Source organism: Sycon ciliatum, chromosome 9 (assembly GCF_964019385.1).
Source record: "Sycon ciliatum chromosome 9, ocSycCili1.1, whole genome shotgun sequence".
Lineage (NCBI taxonomy): Eukaryota > Metazoa > Porifera > Calcarea > Leucosolenida > Sycettidae > Sycon > Sycon ciliatum.
In genome coordinates this window covers 30,003,129-30,021,387 of record NC_088651.1, presented here as the reverse complement: position 1 = coordinate 30,021,387, position 18,259 = coordinate 30,003,129, and the positions used below count along the sequence as shown (strand labels likewise).

The 18,259-nt window shown below is 47.1% G+C and overlaps 1 protein-coding gene across 1 annotated transcript in view; it reads left to right on the top strand.

Moving 5' to 3' along the window:
- The window catches only part of LOC135824436 (leucine-rich repeat-containing protein 15-like), an 83,735-nt gene that overhangs the window by 34,835 nt on the left and 30,641 nt on the right, over positions 1 to 18,259 (top strand). Inside the window, exon 4 of the mRNA XM_065337175.1 lies at positions 2,313 to 2,384. Coding sequence (XP_065193247.1) covers positions 2,313 to 2,384 — 72 coding nt within the window. The remainder of the gene's footprint in view (positions 1 to 2,312; positions 2,385 to 18,259) is intronic.

Sequence of the window (18,259 nt, the reverse complement as noted above, 5' to 3'; positions counted from 1 at the left end):
AAGACGATGATGGATACAGCGACGAGTCATTTGAGGGCGACACTTTCATCGAGCGTAAAAAGAATTGATGCTGGTAGTCCCACGATCTGCTGTGACGAGGAATTCTACTCTGATGACAACCTGGCAAGCGATTGGCATCGACACTGACTTGGGAGGTGAGTCGGCCGATGATTTGGCCAGAATGGACATCGCTGCACATATCCGGGACAATGCCAGTATTGGTTGCAAGTGCAAAAACAATCACTGGACCCTGTCCTCCCTCAACTTGCTCAAGTCGATAAGTTAAGTACCCTTATGCGGAACATCGCTAGCATGAGCAGTATGCAACGAAAGCAGTACTCTCTGGCGAGCGGAGAAAACCGTGTGCAGATGGGCTTTAGTGTGGGGAATATGAGTGCGACGTCTAGTATGTTGACGAACAATGTGTGCAGCAGTGTATACTGTATATCTGAAAGTACAGGTGGAGTGTGATGGAGAGGACATGGAGTGCCAACTTCTTCGGCCATCTCACAGATGTTGACCGTGTTTTCGCTGGCGGTTCTCCAGTGGTGCTCCAAACAGGAGGTATTCCGGACACCCAGCTCAGCTGCCTATAGACAATTTGGATGTGGCTGAGTAGTTGTCAGCTCATGCTATAAGACCCTGGACAGAGGAACTGACCCGGAAAGGATGAACCAAGGGGCATATCAATTGTGTGCAAAAATGACAATCCCATTGCTGTACATAGAATTTCACCATTTCAACAGTGCTGCATATAATACCATTGTAGCAACACTTAGACATTTCGGATCAATCCAAAACTTTCAGACAGTGAACATTAGGTGTGTTGGATCATTTTTTAACAAAAAACTGAAAATCGAATTTCTGGTCTGTGGTCATATTTTGGCTTGCTCTGGCTCATATTATGTAGGCTCCAGTGGCTGATGTCATATATGGTCTAATCGTAAAAAATAAAAGACCTGTTTAGCATACAAGAATCCGTACGCAGACTTATGACTGTAAGCATGGCTCAGTGGAAGGTTGACCGTTGGAACGGCACCAACAACCTGAAATTGGCGGCCATTCAGCATGGGTATTTCGAGGGGTCTCCATATTCCCACTGCTGTTCGTCACCTGCCTCATACGACTACTCCGTTCAGCTCTTAACGGCCACAACACCATCAGAGCAATCAACACCTGGGCTGTGGCTTTGATATGGTATAGTGCTGGTATATTGGCATGGACATAGGACGAGTTGAAATCTGCTGACCGAAGAAGGCGCAAGCTTATGACTATGCATAGAGCTCTCGATCCACACGCTGATGTAGCCGGTATGTACATCAGTCGCAAGTCTCAAGAAGATCACAGAGAGCCTGATCATCGCGACACAACACCAGGCCTTGGCAACTAACCTGCTCAAGGCCCAAATCTTCCATCAGAGCAGAAGACCCCTGTCTCGAATGTGTGGAAAGGAAGGCGAGTCGGTTACCCATATCCTATGCGAGTGTTCAAAGCTCGCTGGATGGGATTACTTGGAGCACCATTATCGGCTGGCCTCTGCGTGTACAGGAGTTGCGACTTGCATTGTGAAGACGAGTACTACAACCACCACTGTGGCCGGTCCAAGAGCATCGTGCACCCGCGGGTAACGTGCCTGAAGCTAGAGATACTTCAGACGCCAACATCTCCGCAGGACCAGAAGATCAAGATTCTGTGGGATTTCACCATCTGGTGGGATCGCTTCATTGAGCCCCGAAGGCTTGATATTGTTCTGATTGATTTGAAACAAACTCCCAGTAAAGTTCCATTTTTGTCTGATACAGAATGTTCCTGAACGCTGCATGGATTCACCTCGAATGTCCCGTTCTTTCTTCTTCAAAAACTACGGTGCCCACTTGCACTTCGAACTGTGCATGGCACTTTCAAGACCTGACCAGCCTAGCCTGCAAGATCTGCACTGGCAGGCGCGGGCGCCAAATGATCGAGCCGCACTGCAGAGTCGAACCGTGCTGTAAGCAGACCTGCAGTCTATGCTGTCGAACATTTTTTTGGCAGCAAAACCGCTTTTTGTCTTCTTTTCGAGCCATTCAGGGATTTTTAGAGAAATCCAGGGATTCTGCATGTCTTGTCAAGGTATAGAGAATTGTTTGGTTGGCCAGTACCTAACCCAATTGCATATGAATCATGTTGTGGTTAGGAGCCTAGGTTATTTCTGTAAACAAGGTCATGATTCGGCCTTTTAGATTAGAACTACGATATCCCAGACTCGGTGTTTTGTGCACTACCAGGAACTAAGAAAGAAAAACATTGTCTTTGTCCTGTGTCGTTCGTAGATATTTGTTCAATAATCAGATCCAGAATTTAAGTGACGGTGTGTTCTCTGGTCTAACAAACCTCCAAACACTGTAAGTATTATCAACTGCACCACTGAACGCAGGGAACAGTTGTATAACGGTGTGTATATAGAGTACTGCTGGATACGTGATGAACAAACCTCGATATAAGTGAGTATTATTATCTGCTGCACTGATTGAAGGAAACAGTTGTAGACGCTGTGTGTGAAATGCTTTGTTATGAAGCCTCTGATTCTCGTAAGTGTCAGGAACGAAAGAGCACACGGCACGAGAACAACTGCTTTTTCTTAACGGTATACTTCACTTGATCGAACATAATAACTCAGTCTAAGACGACCAGATATGTAAAGCATGCAAATGACAGCGTATACAGTAAATCGCACGCAGCGCATATAGCGTATAGCATGCATGATGCATCAGCGATATGGCGGAGTCGAAATACTTGGAGAAGTGTTGGAGCTAGGTGTCAGGTCTCCGAATGTCCCAGTAATCCTTGTCAGTTTTGTGCAATTTTGTTGCAATCGCTGACCTTATAAGATCTGGTCACGTTGATGGACAGTTAGTCAAAATTCGTAACATTTTTTCCTTCTCCTTTTTCACCATAATTTAATAGGCTCACCATCCGAGTTGAATTCTTCCTTATTCTTTTCTTTTCTTGCCATGGTTGGCTATCACCCCTCTCTCGCACTTTGCCTGCCAATAGACCGATCTCCTTATTATACTGGGTTCGAGCACGGGGGCAACCTCACTCGCGATCGAGCTAGTTTTTGAACGTGACAGCATCTTTGACAGTGTGTTTCAGGTTTGTTTTGGAATGTCTTCTGCTTAGTTCAAGTAGTTTGCGATGGCTTCGAGCGGTGCTAAACCTGCTGCTGGTAGGAGCAGAGTCTCCGAGAGAGACATGGACTGTGATGCAGCTGCAGGATTTTTTCAAGGCGCGGGAGGGAACGATCTCGGGCCACAAACAGTAGTTACTCCAGAGGTGAGTTTTTGTTGTTGTTGAAATATTCGAATCGCGAATCGTGTTGTGAGACTTATTTTGTGCCTAGGCTACAGCAGACCGTATTCCTTTCTCCTTGAGATCGGTGCTGAAGATAATAGTAACCTTTTTCTGGTCTGCCTTTTCCTCTCCAGGGCCATTTTCTCTGAAGGTAACCATGGTGCTGCCAAGTCACCAAGTCGCGATCGTGATCAGCAGCCCTGAAGCGGAAAAATCGATTTTCCAACGATCTGGTTGGACATCAGCCACTAAAGTACTTCTGATTTGCCTGTAGTGACAACAGCAGCCATCCTTGGACACCTTGCAAAGACAGGAAAAGCCACTGGTGGAAGCGACTGCTATGTGGTGACGATAGCAGTGGTGATCGCTGTTTTGTCAAGTCTAAGGGCTAGCCAACGCAGAGGAAGCATTAAATAAAACGATGAGCAGTGCGTGGTATTTGTTGAGCGTGAAGAGCTAGAGGAGGACAGTGCAAAGACATGGACGGAGTGGATGGTGTTTGAAGAACAATGTGCTGTGTGCCGGCTGGTGGTGATGGTGGTCTTTGTCAGCATGTATTCGTGCTGCTTCTTGTGCTGGAACACTTCTCGCCCGGGAAGGCAGATTGCGTGCTCCCTGGCCCTCAGTCGGCAATGGGGAATTTGTTCCAGGAACATTACCCCAGAGCCAGTGATGAGCCGTACCTTTGTAAGGTCAAAGCTTGCTGTTAATCGCAAGCGTAGCGCATTGGATTGCTCCCTCTTCGAAGTACGAGGGCCAAAGCTTGCCGCTCTCTGCAGCAAAGTGTGTGTGCGGTTCTTTCGAACCTATGAATATACCCCCCCCCCGTCTCTCTCTCTCTTAGGAAGACTGCATGTTCAGAGTAAACTATTTTCTAGTATATTTAATGTGAGACGGGCTGTTTCCGCCCAAGATCAAGATAGTTTTTTTTCTGTTTCTATACCTTCCTAATAAAATACATTGTGACAGAGCTCTCGGTCATTCTCCGCTGTACTCCATCCTCAACCCGCCACCACCATGCGCTCTTGGCCGAACTAATGCACGAAGCATAAACACACCAGCACAGCAAGGACACTTCCGTTGACAGAATAACAAGTAAACAATGTCTGATATTGTTTACGCCTCTAGACAGCTGTTTCGTTTCTTCGAGCTCATCATTAGAGGAGGATAGTAGCAGGATATTAATGATGATATAATATAAGATGATAGACGGTTTATGGTCCGATATTGATGATTGGAGATCTAAGAAAGCAATGACAGTGATTGCGAAATGGATAATATTATCATGATTATATGCCAGTCTGGTAATGCGTTGTACTGGTGGACAGTATTGAAATCATCACTGCATTCGATGCAAATATTGGTATACCTTGGTTTCAGTATTGGAAAAAAAAGAGTAAGAGAACCTGGTTGATTTGGTTGCATCTGCGACTGGCTACCGGGTGTTGTGATCAGCCAAGTTACCATGGGAGAAAATAACAGCGCAAGGATCTGTTGGGTCTTGTTTTGCCGTGCCGGTGCGAGAACCCTAAGTGCATGGCAAAATAGAACTGTTTCATCCACAATGCAGTATGTCTTGCGGTACATGGCATTGATGACTGAACATCTCGCCAGCTCGCCCAAATGGGGATCATGCCCAAACGGAGGAACAAGACATCTTTCCAGCTCAGCTAGCTATATGCCGTGAAACGGATTATTAACTTGTGCCACGCATGCCAGCTTCTGTTCCATTCGGCCCAGGCTTAGACACGTCAATAGCAGCTGATCCTCCATTACATGCTCATTGGCGATTTAAGGCCACCTCCATCTGTATCCGCCGTCCCTCAGCTTCCGTCTTCGCAGATATGGCGCGGCGCAGTACATTTTCTCGGCTAGGCTCAAAGAAGTCCCACAGAGCGGTCCAAACACCTGAAGGCAAACCAGTCAGAAACTGGAGCGGCTCAGAGTCTTTCTTTACGTTATTGTACGTAAGCTGTTTTTCGGCTTTCTTCACCCCAGTCCTCACATCGTCCTACTGCTCCACGAGACTCTGTACACGAGCTCTACTTGCTGCCAGCTCCTGATGCAGATGCTGCACTTCCATTACAGTACCAAACTGCACTAAGCCAGAATCCTTTCCAACTCCAAAGTACCGTTGCCTCTCAGCAAAATACTGGTTTGGGAGCATGGGGAGCTCGTGATGCAGACGCTGCAATTCCATGACCGAACTGCATTAGGCTCAGCAAATACTGTTTGCGAGCATGGGGAGCAGGGCGTCCAGACTCCACTCTCTTGCGAAAAGCAAACCTGGTACCGTAGGACAGCTGTTTGGGTTCCTGGACTCATCCTGCCCTTGTAGAGCTGGGAAAAACGATTTCGATTTCGGGATCGAAATGATCGCTGCAACTCAAATATTCAGAGTGACCCTAAACCTACGTCCTTCCTCACGGGGCATAGCCTGGATCCGCTCGCTCCAGGCCGCTGTGGCTCCACACGAGGAAAGGAGTGAAATGACTTGTTTGCTTCGTCCTCCTGTTCTGACAGTGAGGAACGCAGGAATGATCCTGAGAAGGCATCCTGAAGTCGAAAAAAGGAAGACGTCTAAACAAAAACAAAACAGCTCAAATCAAAAGTCCTTGTGACATTTTTTGTAGACAGGCTTGCACTGCATGTAGATTTCGCGTGCTCTGCACTTCGCATGCGAGAAGTCGCGCACAGCCAAGGTGAGGTTGGTCGCGTGTGTGCAGCAGGATCCCACGCGACTGCGGAGTTGCCCCCTTGCTCGAACCCAGACAATAATAAGGGGATCGGTCTATTAGTCATGGACCACGAATTGAGTGAAATAATTTATTAAAACGTGCCTCTTGTATTATTTTTTATTTATTTTATTTTAAATAATCGACGTGGAGAAACACAACTTTATAATAGCAATAAAGAGAACAATTCTGCTGTCATCGCCAAACTACAACGAAGGCATAAAAGTTTACCAAAAACTAATTTTCTTGTCACATTCATCAGTGGAAAGTCGTGACTGAAGAGTAACCATGCTGAACAATGATTAAAAATACATTCAATAATGTGTTACGAGAACAAAATAAAGTGCTAAAATAGAATGAGGGAGGGTGAGACAATAGAAGTGAAGTGAGAGCCAAGTGCAACGGCGGGTGAGAAACTAATTTTAACGCTAAAACTGTGTAGTGAGGCAAACAATCATGCTGTGCACCTACGAAAACAATCTTAACGCAACTACACGTTTTTCTGCTTACAAAAATCAGGCTTAAGCAAACGAATACAAACAGCCTCAAATACTTTCAGCTGACTACGGATATGCACTTCCAGGTCAGAGACACTGTTATCTAGCCAGGTCTTGGATACGGCTAGTATATCCAGCTGCTGTTCTATCATTATACTTTCAACTTCACACAGTTTGTGGCGTAGACTGCGTAATAATTATACTATTTTGATGTGGCCACTGTTAAGTGTACTACTGTGCTGGTCCAGGTGGTGGGTGTGTGGGTTAAACGGGGCGGCGTGTGGATTAAGGTTCATGCTGATCCGATGGGTGTGTTGAGCATGCGGGTTCAAGGGGAGTGGGTCGGTGGTTTGAGCCATTATGCTTTAACGGGTTTGGGAACCCAGGCCTCTGTACCAAATCGCCACTCTCTTACAGTACGGCCAACTTCGTCAGGCCAGAACGATTCTTCCGCGACCTTCTTGGCGTCCGTGACCAAGACTGTAATACGAGCAGAGGCTGTTCTAAAGTGCACGGAGGTGTACACGACGCTTTGTACTACAGATACACCTTGTGCCTTGCAGTGTTCAACTTTTGAATCCACATCGCAGTCCGGGTGAACATTTCCAATGCAGTACACCGTCATGCGGGGTCGTCCTACGAGTCCAGGTGCTCTCTTGGGTGTTTTCGGTGCTGTGTACCGCGATGTCTCCTCCCCATGGTGGTTTGGCTTTTGCGTACGTTTGTCATGGCCAGGTGCATGCGGCCTTGGTGGCTGGCTTGCGGAGTCTGCACACAAATTTTCTACAATGTGCTCTGCAGCTGGGCCTTGTGTTTGTACCGGTGCATGTGACAGGTCTGGGGTAGCGTCGGTACTCGTACTAATAGGCCTTTCACACGACGGGAAAAAGTCATGTCTGTTCGTTCTCGCGGGCGGATCACCAAGGCGATCTTCAAATGGCGGGAAATCTGAATCCGTAGACCCGACGGTCTGCCCGCGACACCCTGACCCGTTGGCTGTGCGTTTTCGTTTTCGATTTCGTGTTTCCTGTACTGGTTTGGCTTGTGTTCACGATCGCGTCTTCTCACTGAGCGTTTCCTGAACAGCAGCACAGGTCCGACTTTCTGAACAATGGCCACCCGGACATTCAGCCCAGAATCCGAAAGGATGCTTATTGAAATCTACTGCTCCCTACTTGAATCGACTCATAAAATGATGATGACGCGAGCAGCCGAAGAAGACAAGGCAACAAAACGCCTGAACGGCCACAAGGGATTTGGGAAATCGAACGAGGCACTCCAAACCCTGTAGGTTGTGAGCCGATTGCCCTGTCCGGACCCAGTTGCCCAAGGCCACGGAAAAAACAGCAAAAATAGAGCAAAACTACGCGGATTTGTCAAATCCATGGTCCCAGAAATCCAGTCAAGAACGCCAAAGCAACAAAGTCGTCTTTTCAGTCTTGTTCTACTCCAACATCAGGCAAAGAGAGTTTGAATTTTCCCGGAAGGCATGAAAATAAAAAATATTTTGATTTATTTCCATCAAAACACGTGCCTCCATTACAATTACCTAGGCAACAGTCACACTCACGTGCGCCGTGTCGGCAGAGCTAGTCGTCGTGTGAAGTGTCTTGCCGTGGATCGTAGAACCATGGTATCGTGCAATCGTGAGCACGAACCGTCGTGTGACAAGGCTATAAAGTGCACGGGGAGAGTACTACTTGTAGTAGTTCTGAGATGAGTTGTATCCCCAGGGTCAGCGTGGACGTGGGTCAAACGGGATTGGTGATCTTGTTCAGCATGCAGTTCACGTCGGAGCTTCTGCACGTCGTCCTTCAACGCCTGAATTTCCCTGTCAGAATCTCTCAGCTGTACATTCACATCTTTCATCGTCTTTAGCTCTGATTTCAGTTCCCTTGCTATCCCGGTGAGTTCGGAGAGTGCGGCGCAAAGGCTAGCTACATCAGGGTTAGCATGACTTACGGGAGCCGAGTCCTTAGATCCTCTCAGTAGGGCAATCAGCATTGGCCTGTTCGCCTTTCGTGGGAACTCCAGTCCCAGTCGCTGGATGAGCTCCTTGAGCTCGTGATCAGTAAGCACGGCGATGTCCGTATTGGGGTCGAGTTGCCGCGCCATTATAATTATCACTATTTTACTGGTGGTCCATGGGCCTAGTACCCCAGGAAACTGGAAAAAGGAGTAAAGGTCAGGAGCTCGCAAATTTGCATCCACCCCTGACAGGTAAAAATTGTAATCATGCTAGTCATGGCAACGGAAGGTAAAATTATGGAGATCGATCCGTGCATGGTTCGATTGTGAGCAGAGTACGAAAAAAGCACACATTCAAACTGTGCAACAGAAGCAGAAGAGGAAATCGAAAATGAACACTGTCGTTCAGTGAAGTGCTTCTGTCCAAGGGTGCTCGCACCCGACGGGGTTACAGCGCCCCTAGTCAGACAATACAAGGCAAACGAAATAGAAATTAGCTCAGTCACAGTGCGGGACTCCGAAACGAAAGCCCGTATGTAAATATTAATTGTTCGTACCTGCTGTACAACGTAACAATTGCTCAAATTCATAACGCAATTTCAAACTAGTACTCGTAGAATTGTAGTTCGAATGTGCCACTCAATTATAGTAACAACGACAAAGAGATACTCTTCTAAACATTTCTCTCCCTTTTCACTATGCCGAAATTCACAGCGACCAAAATAATACGAAAATTGCCTATTGTTCTGAAATAGGGAAACAAGGAGCTACTCACAGAACAGCTTGCAAAGAAGCACGATTGGGCGGGTGTAGGTCTTGTCGCCCCAGACATTCCGTCTGATCGCGAGTGTATCTCCTTTTATTGCCATTTTACGACTATTGTCTCCTCGTCGATTGTTTAAATACTTTAAAAGGAGATACACTCGCGATCAGACGGAATGTCTGAATACCGTGCTTCGCAAGCGTTATGTTTGTAGGTGTATTGCGTTTAATGTGGCGTTTCTGAACTTGACTTTCTTCATTTTTGCTGTTGTTATGAGTGCACAATTTATCTTATTTATTGCCATATTATTTCTTACATTTTGTATTTCGTATTTCCTGCTCCTGTCCACGTGACGAATCTCTGGCCTTGTAAGCTGCGCGCATGCTCACGTGTTTCTTGCCTTTCTCTCTCTTCTCCGTCATGACAAGCAACATTAGTTTTACTATCGATATGAACAGTTTAAGTGTCTGATGAAACCAGAGAATAGTCTTGTATTACTATTAGGAAAGGAAATCCTACAGAGTAACTTGGAGAAGCAAAGGCACAGGGAATAATTGAAAAGACCTGGGAAGGGCGACTTCAGAGGTGAGAATGACAGTTACATCAAAGTCAGGAAAGCATTCGTAGGCAGTCAAGAATCACTTATCATTCAGTATTAGTTGTCGTCAACTCGTAGGCAACAACACACAACTTTTCATGTTGAACATATTCGTTCCCCAAATACACAGGAATCATAATTCGAAGTAGTTCAATTTACCGCCATATTGCCAGGTGTGTCTTTACCACCATATTTATCAACTATAAGTACAGCTGCAGTGGTGTCTTCAACAATTTGTGCGAATGAAGTTGAAGACACCACTGCAGCTGTACTTATAGTTGATTAATATGGTGGTAAAGGCACACCTGGCAATATGGCGGTAAACACACGCCTGCCCACACACGCTCTCTAGGCTCCAAAGTTCTGGCACAGAGATCTCCTTCTCACCACCACCACCATCAGTTCGCGCCTGGCGCCTGGTCGATGCATGGCTGGCGGTATCCGGCATAGCAGGCTGGTACATCAAGTAGCGCATGGCACATAGATGAGGACACAGCAACGACATAGCTCGATTGTGACGTATGTTTCGTCCCCGCTGGACTCATCAGGCAATCTTTTTCTTAGATGTCTTCATACGGAGCTTGACTCGGGCGAATGAAGTTGAAGACACCACTGCAGCTGTACTTATGGTTGATAAATATGGTGATAAAGACACACCTGGCAATATGGCGGTAAACACACGCCTGCCCACACACGCTCTTTAGGCTGCAAAGTTCTGGCACAGAGCTCTCCTTCTCACCACCACCACCATCAGTTCGCGCCTGGCGCCTGGTCGATGCATGGCTGGCGGTATCCGGCATAGCAGGCTGGTACATCAAGTAGCGCATGGCACATAGATGATGACACAGCAACGACATAACTCGATTGTGACGTACGTTTCGTCCCCGCTGGACTCATCAGGCAATCTTCTTCTTGGATGTCTTCATACGGAGCTTGACTCGGGCGAATGAAGTTGAAGACACCACTGCAGCTGTACTTATGGTTGATAAATATGGTGGTAAAGACACACCTGGCAATATTGCGGTAAACACACGTCGCAATCGAGCTATGTCGTCACTGTGTCACCATCTATGTGCCATGCGCTACTTGATGTACCAGCCTGCTATGCCAGATACCGCCAGCCATGCATCGACCAGGCGCCAGGCGCGAACTGATGGTGGTGGTGGTGAGAAAGAGAGCTCTGTGCCAGAACTTTGCAGCCTAGAGAGCGTGTGTGGGCAGGCGTGTGTTTACCGCCATATTGCCAGGTGTGTCTTTACCACCATATTTATCAACCATAAGTTCAATTTGTGTTTACTATGGTGGCGGGGCATTATATGGCCCGACTTCTGCGAAAATCAGGCTTAGGTTGAAAATCATTTAATTGAGAAAAATTATGTTTATTTATTTATTTATTTATTTCTGCGCCTCGTGGCATGTCAAGACAGCCAATTGAATTGAGGAGAGGGTGAGACCAACCACGGAAGAAGAGAAAAAAAGAAAATTTAGAGCACGTACACAAAGTGGGAAGGGATTAGCAACTTACAAAGCAATGGGATGCTCAGCGAGCTATGCAGCGGAAGTGGTGACTGTGACTTTGTTTACTGGGAGATACTGAAGTGCTGTCTGACGAGGGTACGGAATTTGGGCATATCTGGAGCTTGTCTAACACTGGGAGGCAGTTGGAGCCACGTGGAGTAGGAGGAAAAGAAAGGGGAATTTACGAATAGGGTAGACCTAGCTAGAGGGAGACGAACGCAGCTTCGGGTGGTGCCACCTGAATTGAACCAATTAAGGGACTGTAAATGAGCAGGGTGCTGGTCAAGGAAAATTGAATCCGCCAGGGTGCACTTGGAAGCATCAAGGTAATGTTGCAGAGTGGTAGTGGATGCAGCAGCATACAAGTCTAGATTTGAGGTATAACGATCAGTACGGAATATGATTCGCAGTATACGGCGATGGAGAACTTCTAATTTACCTATGTGGGTTTTGTTAATGGTGGACCAGGCAGGGAAGCCGTACGTGAAGAGGGGAAGAATGTATGATTTATAAAAATTAATCCGGCAATTTTTGGGCAAATGGGACAAGTGACTTGACATTATGCCGACAGATCAGCATACTTTGGACGACACATGATCAGCATGGTGAGACCAGGAGAGGGCGGAATCTATGACAATGCCAAGGTGTTTATGGTGGGGCGCTACAGAGATAGGGTGACCGGGATCAATGGGAAAGTGGAAGATGGGCACTGGATCTGTGGGAGGGGGAAACAGGAGGAGCTCGGTTTTGGTCACATTTGGCTTAAGGTACCAAGTGCTCATCCAGTGAACAATGTCGTTGATACAGGTCTGAACTTTGGGGTACAGGGTGGCGTGAGATGGGGAGGAAGCAAGGACAGTGGTATCATCTGCAAACAAAGAAATATTGGGAATTGAATAGGGGAGGTCATTAACGTATGTGAGGAAGAGCAGGGGACCTAAAATGGAGCCCTGGGGCACTCCGGATGTCACAGACTCGGGGTCAGATAAGGTTCCATTTACTGTGACGCACTGATTTCGGTCCAAGAGGTAGCTAGTTATCCAGGCGAGTAGGGAGCCGGAGACACCATGGGCACGAAGTTTGGCGATCAGGCCCTTGTGCCACACGGTGTCGAAGGCCTTGGAGAGGTCGAAGAAACAGATGCAGGAGACCTGCCGCTGGTCTTTTAGGGAGCAGAGGTCTTGGATTATGCGGGATAATTGCAGGGATGTGTTGTCCTTACGACGGAAGCCAGATTGTGCGGGGTGAAGAAGAGGGGAGATATGGTCGTACAAGCGGTCGTACACTATTCTCTCTAGCAGTTTGGAGACGCAGGACAGGAGGGAGATTGGTCGGTAATTAGACGGGTTGTTCTTGTCGCCTTTATTTTTGTACACTGGAATGACAGTGGCTGACTTCCATCGTGACGGGAATGTGAAGGAGGAGAGGGAAAGGTTAAAAAGAATGGAGAGTGGGCGGGCAATTGAGTAGCTCAGTTTCCTGAGGATCTCATTGGTGATCCTATCAGCTCCGGGGGATTTGTTCAGAGGCAGTCTTGCAATATACTTGTGAACAGTCGATGAGGTGATGATCAGGGAGTGCAATGTAGTTGCTGGTGGAGGTAGGATTTCGCAGTTGACGAATGAGCACAGGGAGGGATGGGAGGCGAGGGTTTGTGGGAGATATCGTGGCACGGAGGTTGCGGATGTAGCAGCGATGGCAGGATCTGGAAAGGCATTTTACATAGTTCGTTGGTGTTTGTATTTGTTGAAATTTGTAGGGGATGGGTATTTCCGGTAGATGCTGTAGAGATCGCTCTTGACTTTAATAGCTGCTTTCAGTGATGGAGTCATCCAGGGGCAGGGTTTGTGGCGTGATTTCCGACGAGGAGGTGAGGATCTTCCTATATATAGGTCCAAGGCACCTTCAAGGATGTCAGTGAATGCGGAGACAGCCGTGTCGATGCAGTGGGAGGCAAGGACCTGAGACCAGGGTACAGCTGCGAGAAAAACATTCATGGCATTCCACATGTTATCCGTGGCACTCAGGACATTGTATTTTTGTGTAGATGGTGGGCTACGGCAGGTGCTGGCTGCTGTGGGGGAAGACTTTGAGGAGGAGAACTCAGCCAGCAGGACTGCATGGTCTGATGCGCCAAGAGGAGCCAGGTGTTGAATGTGGTTGAGTTGGTTAGGGATGTTGCTCGCGATAAGGTCTAGACAGCTGCCAAGTCCATTCGAGCGGAGGTGGGTGGGAAAGGTTACCGATTGGGTCAAATTATAGCATGAGAAGAGGTTGTCAAGACTCAGACCCTGTGCATCCGTCAATGTTGTCTATTCGGTGTAATGTTGTCTATTCAGGTTTCGTTACGGTTCACACCAGACAATCAGAGATACCAGTTTATTAGAGTCTGTAAAGCATATATCTCACGGGACGAGGACAGAATTATTAGACCTCAACATTAGGGGATGTATTCGACTTTGTTGGGCAGGCTGGGTCTGGGTACTACTTGGACTTGTACCTTGTGGTGTTGCAGCATGCTGGGTGCGTACGGTATTACTGTAGGACTTCGCAGCTGGAGGTCCCATGGCCACGTTTTGTTGGGATGTGTACGTGGGTACGGTGTGTGGTAAGGGTCAGGGATGGAACACTTCTGTTGACGAAGCTCTACTACTTCACGCCTCAGCTCTTGGATTTCCAATTTCAGGGCCAACATTGTGCTGTCTCTATCTTCTCTCGACATAACAATCTCCTTGGACAAGGTTGAAACACATGATACAAGGCTAGATAATTGTTCCAACGTACCGTTTGGACTTGCTGGCTGCGGCAGCACTCCCACGCCCATCTTCCGGAGTTCTTTGACGAGTTCCGGGCGAGAAAGGCTTGAGGGTTGGTCTACTGATTTCCGCTCGCCCAGGTCAATTAGGTCCTTGAATCCCACCAGGGCTAGGTCTAGATTCTCATCAAGTGACATCGTAAGCGGTACACAAAGGTTTGGTCACTGCTTAAGGGATGCTGTAGGAGTGCCGCTGAGGCTGATCCTCAGAGCACGAAAACCGCCAACCGTCCCCAAAAAGTTCAAATTTTGTAAAAGTGTGTGTCCCGTATAGGCACGTTCGAGTGCAGCGAAGTGAAACCAAAGACAATCTCGCTTGTGTGACGAAGTAGAAATCATGGCAGGCAGGGTTTCAGCACTCAGGGAAGTCATAGGGCTCCTGGTAGAATATTCGGCCTTATTCCATAGTACGGTAGGAAACCACCGTGATGGCGTACTTAGACATGCGCTGTTGGGTCATTTCCTCGCCGAACGACTTCACCTCTACATTTTCAACACCAACGTGTTCTGCATTGATTGCTCACACCATTGTTGCTCAAACCAACGCTGAAGTCACAAATGACGCCACAGCACCCGAGTCCAGGAACTCGCGAACCTTCGCCGTTCAAGTTCTTCCCTCGACTCGTGCCACTCCGGTCATCAGCCACACACTTGTTGAGTGTAGACAGCACGATCCAACCTTTATATCCGTTACTATCTCAGTCGGTTTCTCCTGGCTGTAACCTGCTCCATCCAACACTTCATGTATTAGCAGATGGTGCTTCCTTTGGCACTCTGAGCCTGACCGACATTCCCTTGCCATATGGCCATATTTGAAACGGGTCCAGCAGAGTGTCTCTCGCTGCTGAAAAAACTTTCTCCCTTCCTTTGGCAGCGACTTGAGCTGCTTCTCTGTGTCTGCGACCGATATCGCCATGCACTGAGCCTTGCCACTGATCGTTCCACTGGCTTCCTGGCAGTATCACCATGTCTTCCGTGCGCGATCTGGTAAGACCAGCCGTGCTCCTGAACCTGACGCAGAGACATCCCGTAGCACTGCCGTTCGTCCAGGTCCGCATTGATCCTAGATCACCTGCTTTGCCATTGCTTGCAGCAAAGGGGCCATTTTACCTATAATAATAATTGTACTTCAGTAATAATTATGTATCGGCGTTATACTTGGTGTCCACCTCGCTATCTTCCGTCATAGCGAGTGTGGCCCACACCTCAACCTCTCGGCAAACACGCACAACGTATTACTGAAAAGACTCCTCTGACCGCTGCTTGCCTGTCAGCAACGTCTTTCCGCGCGAGGGAAGCAACTCTCGCTTTGCTTCCTCGTAGTTATTGCAGCAAATACAGATCCTCTCCACTGTGCTACCCGCTAGCACGATACGCAATCGCACCAGCCATTCGCTTTCTTCGAGCTTCCGCTGTACCTCCAATCGCACTCTCACTGGCGGCTTCACCGTCACCCTCATACGCCTTGGTGAAGCGCTCGTTAATCTCTTTGAGATTTTGTCAAACTCGGTGCTGAGCGTCTCCTCTTGCCGTCTGGCACTGCGCTCCTCACGCTCCTCGCACTGTCGGAGCCTCTGCTCTACATGTTTCTCCAACTTCTCGCCTTCCAATAATAATTAATTATGTATCGGCGTTATACTTGGTGTCCACCTCGCTATCTTCCGTCATAGCGAGTGTGGCCCACACCTCAACCTCTCGGCAAACACGCACAACGTATTACTGAAAAGACTCCTCTGACCGCTGCTTGCCTGTCAGCAACGTCTTTCCGAGCGAGGGAAGCAACTCTCGCTTTGCTTCCTCGTAGTTATTGCAGCAAATACAGATCCTCTCCACTGTGCTACCCGCTAGCACGATACGCAATCGCAGCAGCCATTCGCTTTCTTCGAACTCGTTCTTGGAACAGATGTCCTCAAACAGACCGAAATAACGCTCCAGTGGCTGCGTTCCAACATATGAGGGTTTTTTCATCAACGGTTTACGCCCACCGCTGTGACTGGGAGCTTCCGCTGTACCTCCAATCGCACTCTCACTGGCGGCTTCACCGTCACCCTCATACGCCTTGGTGAAGCGCTCGTTAATCTCTTTGAGATTTTGTCAAACTCGGTGCTGAGCGTCTCCTCTTGCCGTCTGGCACTGCGCTCCTCACGCTCCTCGCACTGTCGGAGCCTCTGCTCTACATGTTTCTCCAACTTCTCGCCTTCCAATCCTAACCGAATTCCATTGGCGGTGAAGATGGCCTCCAAATTACCTAGTGCCTCTCCCATGCACGCTTCAATCCTGGCTTGGTCGCCAAATGTTGTGAACCCTTCTGATTCTCTAAAAGTCAGGAACGAACGAGCACACGGCACGAGGACAACTATTTTCTCTTCAACAGTATATTTCACTTGATCGAATATAATAAAGTAACACTAAGATCACCAGCTATTTATAGCATGCAAATGACAGCGTATATCAGAAAAGCATACGTATATAAAACATGACATAACAGTGTTTACAGTAAAAACCGCACACAGCGCATATAGCGTATGCCATGCAGCAAACCTCAGCGGTACGGCGAGTCGAGATACAACATTGCAAAGAATACAGTGCCATAGATGCGAAGGCCTTTCCCACTTGAGAACTGGTGGTTTGTAAAACTCCTTCTACCCCCTCTTCATTTGTTGTTGTAATAAGAAGTGAGACACAATCAAGAGTTGCAACAGACAACACATGCCCTTGGACAATACAGAACAAGAACACTTATGTGCGCTTACAATACAATAGTACTGTCAATACATGAAGTTATTACTCAATTTCAAATTTGGACTTAACGGAGAACATAAAGTTATTACTCACTTTATTGTCCTAACAGCAAAGTCGATATATGAAAGATCCACGGTGGGAAAGAAGAAGGACTGGCATCATCATTAAACTTTGAGAAGAAGAATCCCACAGATCATGTAGAGCGGATTGACAATGTAATTCAAAATGGCATAATTAACAGACAGTTTCCTTCGTAACTGATCATTAATGTCCTTGAAAGGTGTGCTAAACATACTTTCGCTGTTGAAAAGGAATGTTGACATTATTTGGCAAGTGTCAACCTTTTGGTCGTGCCATCCTTTGTTTGATGCAAGTAGCATGGAAAAGAACCATAGACGAGATTCATGCAGTAGCTAAATCCACTCTGTGTGACATTCAATATGGCCGGCGTGGAACCATGATATCCGGGGATGGCCCTAATGTTGCGAAATTCCGTTCGACTATCATTTACGCACGTTGTTGTATTTGGTTCTTGTGTCGTAGAGTCCAGTGTCTTATGTCATAATATATGTTGAGTCCAGTGTCTGATGTCATGATATATGTAGAGTCCAGTGTCTGATGTCATGATATATGTAGGGTCCAGTGTCTGATGTCATAATATATGTAGAGTCCAGTGTCTGATGTCATAATATATGTAGGGTCCAGTGTCTGATGTCATAATATATGTAGAGTCCAGTGTCTGATGTCATAATAATATTATTATTATGTAGAGTCCAGTGTCTGATGTCATAATATATGTAGAGTCCAGTGTCTGATGTCATAATAATATTATAATTATGTAGAGTCCAGTGTCTGATGTCATAATATATGTAGAGTCCAGTGTCTGATGTCATAATATATGTGAAGTCCAGTGTCTGATGTCATAATATATGTAGGCTCCAGTGTCTGGTGTCATAATTTATGTAGAGTCCAGTGTCTGATGTCATGATATACGTAGAGTCCAGTGCCTGATGTCATAATATATGTAGAGTCCAGTGTCTGATTTCACAATATATGTAGAGTCCAGTGTCTGATGTCATAATATATGTAGGGTCCAGTGGCTGATGTCATATATGGTCTAATCGTAAAAATAGAAGACCTGTTTGGCATACAAGAATCCGTACGCAGACTTATGACTGTTAGCATGGCTCAGTGGAAGGTTGACCGTTGGAACGGCACCAACAACTTGAAATTGGCGGCCATTCAGCATGGGTATTTCGAGGGGGACTCCATATTCCCACTGCTGTTCGT